We start from the raw sequence: 8,865 nt of genomic DNA on the forward strand, positions 1-8,865 counted from the left end.
AATTTACATTTTTGGCCATAAACAAGCTGTATACTGGAAGTTAAAAGCCCATGACTTTGTGGAAACACCAGAGAGGATGGTGTTTATGTATTCAAAAAGCAGAACTCAGAAGAAAGAATTTCTGTTAAACAGTCGAGATTGTTGTGTTTTACACTAATGCGTAACTAATGTGCCACAGTTTATCAGTTCATCAAGTTTGTATTCAAGTCTTATAGAAGTCCTTTCCTAAGAAAATGTGTAGGCTTCTGCTTATATTAACCAACAATTCTAATATCATACTTGCATAAGGTTTGATCCAAGAACATTGAAATTAGTGAAGCTTTCTATTGACTTACTGGGGTTTGGATCAGTCACGTACAGCGCTTTCATATGAAGTCAGCACTTCACCAAATGAGATAAATGTAACAGCTCTTGTTTTTCTGAGCATACCCAGTCTTCAGTCTGCTCCGAAAAATGTGAAGATAAGAATCGTTTTCATGTAAGGCATGCAAAATCTTCACTATGTTTTTCTCTTCTCTGCCCTTTTATTCAGTTACTCTTACCATTTTATATGTTGTTGGTTGAGAGATGGATTTATCACTCTCATCACTCACTGGTTGTGATTTATTGGCCGTGGCAATACAGTCTCCCTCTGAGAAATATTGCAGAGATGTGAGTAGAAGCAATCTTGCAAGGGGTTAATGCTGTAATCTTTTTCTAGCCTGTTTATAATCCCAACAGTAGTCCAGTAACAGAAGAGGGTGGATCTAAAAAAGTACCGGAGAGTGTGTGTGTGTGTAGATGTGTGTGCATACGTGTGAGTGTGTTATGTGCACGCACGCTTTGCTTTTCTGAACTGCCTTGTGTGCCACTGGAATAAATCTTGTTCAGCCTGAACAGGAGTCCGTGTGCCGGGTGTTCCTGCCGGAGAGTTAGAAGAGCTTCCTTGCACAACTGCCTCTCTCGTATTTCTCCTGAAGATTTCATTCAGAAATGTATTTGTTTCCTGAAGGAATGGGCAGCTAGTTACAAACCCACCCTCTTCTTCATCAAAGCTAACCTGTGGGTACTGAAGAATGGAAATAGTTGATGCTAGCTTCCTCGGAAATGGTACCAATATTACTGCTTTCCTGTGCAATATCATCTTGGAAAATGACACTTTTTTCTGTGTGGATGATCCACCTTATCCTTCTAAAGGTATGTATAGAAAAATAGAATTTTTCAGGCAGTTTTAGTTCTAGCTGGAAGTAGAGACACTATGGAAAGAAACAGCTACACAAGGTTTTTCTGTCAGGGAATGCAAAATCAACTGCTTGCTGATAAGTTAGGATGAGAAACAGGCAGGAAAGAATTTAGTATGTGCTGGTTTTCCAAGTTAAAATTTCAACTAGAACAAAATTTGGATATAATGGAAAACTAAAACAGTAGCACTATTGGGCACAAAATGTAAACAGCTCTGCTAAGGACTTGGAGAAACATGATTTTTACTCTTTGAGCAATTCAATAACAATGGAGTTACCTGATCTGCTACTGTGTATGAAAGTGATTAAGTATGAAATTTTAGCACTCTGAGGCTGAAAAAAATCACCCATGTATTAAAATATTTTTGATTGCTGTATCGTTTCTTACTTCTGCATAAAGGAGGAACTCCCATGGTGAGTAAGTGGTGCACACTAAGTAGTGTGAGCAGAACGTGCTTTTAAGAAGTCGTATTTGGCTCTCCAAACGGACATTGCATTGCATGTATTGTATTTTAATGTTATGCAGTTCAGGTAGATCAGAATAAGTTTAAGAATTTGAGAACTTCCACTGATTTTATATTGGTGTAAAGACATAAGCCTTAGTAAAACTGAGTACAGAAAGGTTTTTGAAGGCTTTACCTTTTGATTAAAGGATGAAACATACTGGTCTATGATCTCTATATTGCATAACTGATTTTTTCCTTGTGACAATTTTCAGATTTGCATCAGATAATTCGGATTCTGCTGTATTGTTTGATATTTCTGCTCAGCGTTTTGGGAAACATTCTGGTAATTACAGTGCTGATAAGAAACAAGCGGATGAGAACAGTCACCAATACGTTTCTGCTGTCACTAGCAGTCAGTGACCTGATGCTCTGCCTTTTCTGCATGCCGTTCACGCTCATTCCCAACCTGCTGAAAGATTTTATTTTTGGTAGTGCTGTTTGCAAAACTGCCACTTATTTCATGGGTAAGTCTTGAAAATTTATACTTATTTTGAAGAATGGCTAATGAAATAGGTAAGAAGGTCATTAAAGACCAGTAAAAAGCTGATTGTTTCCATCTGCCATCAAACAGTTACCAAAATCACAAAGAGACAACCTCGTAGTGCAAATCTTTGTGGTTCTAGTTTCCTCAGTATGATCCAGCAAAACACAGTGGCACCACTTAGGGTTAACTACACATAGAAATGTTTCACTGGATCAGGTTAAGTGAGAAGTATGTTGCATGATCAAGATTTAATGAGGAACCCTGCACGTGCTTGCTTACCCGTCACTGACAGAGTTATTAGCAGTGTTCAGATCACCCATCACAAGTTACAGGGTTGTACAATCCTCACAAAGGGCAGATTGTGGCCACAGATTTTTGGTAGCAGTGATACGTGAAAAAAATAGGCCAAAGTAGGTGTCATTTGCAGAGCTGGGAGTTAGAGCGAGCACTTTTTGAGAACAGACCAGGTGTGATCAGAGCTCCCCAGGAGACCACAAAATACAGATATAGTTTTTAGAGGCTGACTTTAAGAAGCATCACTTTTATATGCCTTGCCGTACCCCCTTTGGTTGTGGAGCCAGGAACCAGGAGTTTCAAAATGCATGGATTACGTATGTGAGTGATTTTGTCTCACTTCCAATACTTCCTGTGCGTTTGCTTGTTTCTTAAAAAAAAAAAAAGGAAGGAGAACATTATGTAAAGTTTTTGATACCTTGGGAGACCCTTGGTTAATTACAGAAACCTTAGGTCCCCTTTCAACCCGTGCCCTTGAGAACTTTGATGTAATGTGAAAGTACGCACCTAAAGTGTGCGAATGGGAAATCAACATCTTTTTGTAGATAAAACCAATAAAACTAAAGGCCGTGTTTAAACAGTTATAATGAATTGCTGCCATAAATACCATAAAACATTACTGAAGCGTTGTAATCTTTCTCTTATTTCACATTGTCTGAATTACTTTATAAAAAAAAATCCCGTGAAATATTTTTGAACATAAAGTTTTTCATTACGAAGGTGTTTCATTTTAAAAGTCAGAATGTGGATATTTCCCATTAGCAGTTCAGCTTAACAGAGGCTTCAATTGACAAACAGACACTGACATCCGTTGCGTCACCTACACTCAATTTTTCATTTTAGGATGTAGGAAGGCTTATTTTAAATTACAGATAATTTGCGTAAAGCAAACTGTAAAGATATTGGCATTGTGACAAAGTTAAGAAGAAATATTTACAATCTTGCAGTGATAAACTGGGCCACGTCAGTGACAGAAATACAGACCACTGCGTTATATTTTATAATACACGAACAGGAGAAATTAAGGGCGCTTGAAGGGCAAAGATTCTGCTTCATGACTTCATTTCTCCTGCCTTGTAACTCCATTAGCACCTCATTAAAAAAGTGATAACATATTTAATTCTCTTGAATGAGAAAATCTGATCATGAGTCAAGCAGGACACTTAAAAAAATTAGAACAATAGAAGAGGGACTATGGACTTCTGTGTTAAAAGAGTAATTAACAGCATAATCCTACTGATTTCAAATGCTTGTTTGAATTTCAGTGCAATTAGTGGAGTGGATAAACCACAGTAGCAAAGAGAAGAATTAGGAGGAAAAATGTCTTCTTTCCCTGTTATCAGAATTTCATGGTTTGACAGAATGAATCTTTTCTTTTGGACTTCTGGAGTTAGAGAAGCGCAGAGCAGGAACATCAGTCTGGAGACCCAGACCCATTGTCCACACATTCTTCGCTGACTTAATCAGTATGATATTTATTAATATTTTAGCTTATAAATAATTTGCTGTATTTTTAATTTTCTATATGCATGCAAAAAGTTAGAAAGACTATTTGAAAATAACGTGAACCTTTAAAACAAGAGAATAACCTTTTGCTTTATTTTATATATATAGGTGTCTCTGTAAGTGTATCTACATTCAACCTGGTTGCCATATCTTTGGAGAGGTACAGTGCCATTTGCAAACCTCTGCAGTCCAGGGTCTGGCAGACAAAATCTCATGCCTTGAAAGTGATTGCTGCTACCTGGTGTGTTTCCTTTACTATCATGTCACCATACCCAATTTACAGCAAACTGGTACCTTTTACCAAGTATAACAACACCACAGCAAATATGTGTCGGCTCCTTTGGCCAAGCGATGTCATTCAGCAGTCTTGGTAAGACATAACTGACTGTTAGCAAATACATAATTATCTGGTGGAAAATCGGATTTCATGGTAGCATTAAGACTATTGAAATTCAAGTATTAACCTTCAGCAAACATTTACACTTCTATCATGTCTATTTAAGAAGTAAAAAAAAAAATCACATTTTTAAGCTGCTTACATTTTGACACTTGTATGGCTTTTCCCTTGTCATAGGAATGATACCCAACATGGCAATGATTCTCACATTATGGTCTGCTAAGGCCCTACTGTCACTCTAAAGAAAGCATCTGTCACTCTTCAAGTAGGAATACTGTTTTCATTCATTTATACATAAATATTTTCAGATAAATCCTTGATTAATCTTTGAGAAACACAGACACATACAAGCACCCCTCGGTGTGCTGCCTTGCCTGTTAATAAAGAAGGTCCTCTGAAGCAGAGAAGTAGAATACGGGAACTTGGAGAAGTTGCAAAAGCCCTTCTTGAGAACTGAACCCTTTTGGTCACTTATAGAATATAGGGGCAGAGAGATGAGGGGAGAGACAGTGCTCCAAGTCCTACACGTCCAGGCAGAGTAAGTAAATAGTAGCACTATCAAGCAGCAATATTAGACATTGTGTCCTTGCACGATGATTAAACACTTTAACTGCCACTGAGAAAATGAAGATTTTTTTGGATAATGAAGGTCAGTTGGAACTGGGAACAAGATTAAAGTATGCACCGCTTCAGTATGGTGTATCCACAAACATAGTAAATTTGTATTAATGCTTTCGGTAGTCTCAGGTACTTGGCAGTATGAGTACAGATGAGGAGGGAGGGTGCAGGGCGAAATTCTCTTCTCCGTGGTGTCGTTGCAGATTCCCAGGTGCATTAGTGAGTTTGCACCAAAGTCCCAGGGAGCAGAAGAGACGTAGGCTCGTGAATGCATTTAAACAGAATTATTTCCCCAACTTGTGATCACATTAGAGAAGCTGCCTAGGAAAGTAACAGATGTGCAACCAAGTAAAAGCTGCTTCCTTTAGCAAAGGGGTTGGCGGCCCTGGGATCCCTCCCTGGGGGGGATGAAAGCCCAGGTCGTGGCTGCTCTGTCCCTACTCACGTGTGCCACGACCCTTAGCAAGTCAGATCTCACTGAAGTAGTGACTGCCAGTACCAGGGGCTCCTTTGAGAATCAGCAGCCGCTCATTTGGCTTCTGCAAGGCAATTTTTACATCATTCAAAGCTACAGGGCGTCCGACGCTCGTCTGGTTACAGCAGGGAGCTCCACTCATGGGCAGAGAGACTTTCTGCCCCCTCTAACCACTACGGGAGTGCCCATCTCCTCTGGGCCTGCAGAGGTTGGGTGACGAATGTTTTGCAGCCACACTAGCCTTGATCCTGCTGTACTTTTCTGGGGGAAGAAGGAGGAGAAGAGGTGGGAAGCTTCTAATTCCCAGAGCTGTCAAAATGATGCTTCATATTAGCATGGAAAAAATTCAGAAGAATCTTGAAATCCCCCCCCCCCCCCCAGTTCTCACCTGGAGAAAAAGGAGTTTTTCTGGTTTTGTGCTGTTACCTGGTCTCAGTTTTTCTTTTGATTATTCAGGTACACCTTCCTGCTACTCATACTCTTTCTTATACCTGGGATTATAATGATGATTGCATATGGCCTAATTTCTTTGGAACTCTACAGAGGAATAAAATTTGATGCCAGCCAGAGAAAATCTTCACGAGGTAACAATACATTTAGGTTTGGGTTTTTTTTTTTTAAGTTAGAATAGAAGATATGAGCAGTCATCTTGAGGCTACTCAAAGCAAAATTTTCATTATGGTCAGTTATGGTCGTGAACCTGCCAGATGCATTTGTTGATTGAAGTTATTCCATTATTCACTAGCAAATAATTCCTCACCTATGGCTTGCTTGCAAAGACTCTGGGCAGGATACATTAAATTTCTAATTTGCTTATTACAGAAATAAGATTTTTGTTCTGGCCATGGATGAGGACCATTTCTCTCAATAAGGACCACAATAAAAATTGTCAAATTAAGACAGAAGCATATAATTTTGAAAACTATCTTCAGTGAATACTTGAGCAAACAGTGTTCTTACACCTTTTGCATCAATTTGTATAGAGTTAAGACGTAAGAATACTGGGAGACAGCGGACACAGAGCAGCTGGTACACGACTGACTCAGAAGTAGGCCAGTGCTTTCTTTGCAGCAGTTGTTCAGCCATGAATTATGTTATTTATTTAGACTTAGACGCCATTCTTCATTTTTTATTTTGAATCACTGTTCAGAGATATTTTGCCAACTATTTAAACACTAATTTTTATGTACAGAAAGAAAAATAAGTACCTGCAGCGCCAAATACGAGGACGGAGATGGATGCTACCTCAACAAAACCAAAAGAAAAAAGAAAATGCCATTGCAACAGCTCTCTGCTACTAGCCATAGCAAAATAGACAGGGTGAGAAGCAGCAGTTCTTCTGCCAACTTAATGGCCAAGAAACTTGTCATCCGCATGTTGATGGTGATAGTGATTTTGTTTTTCCTTTGCTGGACTCCCATCTTCAGTGTCAATGCCTGGCGTGCGTTTGACACCACTTCGGCAGACCAGCACCTCTCAGGGGCTCCTATCTCCTTTATCCACTTGTTGTCCTACACTTCTGCCTGCATGAACCCTATCATATACTGCTTTATGAACAAGCGTTTCCGCATGGGTTTTCTAGACACTTTCACCTGCTGTGCAAAGCAAAAGCCCCCTGCAATACGGGGAGAGGTTGGTGAAGAAGAGGAGGGGAAGACAACGGGGGCTTCACTCTCCAAATGTTCTTACATGCACATGAACACATCTGCACCCCCCTGAGCTGCGTCACAAGAGGCAACGTGTGGCCTACAGACATCCAAGTATCTATCATCTGGTCTTGGAAAGTGACTGTGACATCAGCTGAACATGATTTAGTTCTGAGGTAATGAAACACTTCAGCTGACAGTAAACGCAGTGAGAATTTTATGGGAAATGGATGCTATCACTGTCTGAGGTTTATATCACTTTCCCTTCAAAAGTACAAAGGAGAAAGAGGGGTCTTTGAAGATAAGGGACTTCATAAAAAGCCTTAGAAGATGCTCTATTTGTCATAAATTCTCCTGTAAAAATTGGTGTCCTTTACATCAACAGTTTTGCTCAGTTTTCGGCTGCAGTTCTGAGTATCTCTTAAAATTTCCAAGACGCTAATAGATTCTCCTCAAACATGAATACATGTATTGCAGTCTTCACTTCAATATCTATGCCTCATAATCAAAATCTTTCAGTTACATCCGTAGTATTTTTTCACGTTATTTTAGCTGAGCTAATACATGTTGAGATCATTTTGGTGTCGCAGTCAATTAGAAGAAGAATTTTGGGGTGGGGAGAATGGGCTTGTCCATGTGAAAATAATGCTTTTAAGTAAAATAATTTCATCTTTTTTTTTAACAAAATGAAAATAAATATTGGTGACTTTGTGGACAGAATGCATTCTTCACTTAGGCAATAACCTAAATTAACATAATTTAATGTATTTTTGGTTTAAATAAACCCCACAGAACAAGCACAAAGAAGTGGCTTTCTTCTGTGCAGCTGCAAGCACCCACGCGTGCAAGTGGCAGGCTCTTAGATGAGCCCCAAAAGCTCTCGTGGAAATTGTCACACTGGGAATCACAGGGATAAAGGCGAAAAGGTGATTTTAGAAAAGACACAGGACTGAAGACGTAGGACGATACCCACGGTAGTCATACATTTCACAAATACTTTCACGGTCACTCCTGGCGTGGTACTGCCCACATGGAAGTAGAAGCCATGGGATGTAGAAAGGCAGAAAGAGCAGACACAATGAGCAAAGGCTGAAAGACTTTGTCAGAAAACATAGCTTTTCTAAACTCTGGAACAACTGTTTTCTCCAGCTACACATATTTGTAAACAGAATTAACATAGAAAAAAAAACTTTGAATGATGTAATTATCGGTGTTTTATTGAGCAAGGAATCCAGTCTCTTCCCTGTGCAGCACACAGGTGAGTGTGGGTGTTCAGACCATGCCCTTTGCTCTGTGGAGCTCAGCAGCAGAAGTTCTACCATTTATTTTGTTTTGTGAAAATATCCTGTTGGAGACGCTTCTATCTTCTAGCTGAATCAATATCATTTAAAAAACTTGTTATTAGACAGAGATTAAATTTGAGCACAGCGTGGAATGTAGATGTGGATATCAAATATAACCCCTCTCAAGTTTTTTAATCAGGAAAATCTGATCTTGTTACAGAATGGTTTTAAATTGCAAATACGGTTTGAGTTCCAGGCACCTAGATGCATGTTCTGCACTCAGTTATTGCCTGAAACGGTTTACCCATGCAACTTTGCACATAACTTTGGCTATTATTCTTTTTGCATCTAGCTTGTCCACAGACAGGAAATTAAAAAAAAAAGATTCTAAACAGTATTTATGCACAATCCATAGAAACAATGTTTTGCCTGCCAC

The 8,865-nt window shown here is 39.2% G+C and overlaps 1 protein-coding gene across 1 annotated transcript; it reads left to right on the forward strand.

The window, feature by feature from the left end:
* Positions 1-659: 659 nt before the first annotated feature.
* On the forward strand, positions 660-7,948 carry CCKAR (cholecystokinin A receptor). The gene is made up of 5 exons (XM_009321397.1): positions 660-1,176; positions 1,939-2,190; positions 4,119-4,380; positions 5,957-6,084; positions 6,693-7,948. The coding sequence occupies exons 1-5, from the start codon at positions 1,056-1,058 to the stop codon at positions 7,217-7,219; spliced, it is 1,290 nt and encodes a 429-aa protein (XP_009319672.1). The 5' UTR covers positions 660-1,055; the 3' UTR covers positions 7,220-7,948.
* The last annotated feature ends 917 nt before the right edge of the window (positions 7,949-8,865 follow it).

Source organism: Pygoscelis adeliae, unplaced genomic scaffold (genome assembly GCF_000699105.1).
Source record: "Pygoscelis adeliae isolate BGI_AS28 unplaced genomic scaffold, ASM69910v1 Scaffold133, whole genome shotgun sequence".
Classification (NCBI taxonomy): Eukaryota; Metazoa; Chordata; class Aves; order Sphenisciformes; family Spheniscidae; genus Pygoscelis; species Pygoscelis adeliae.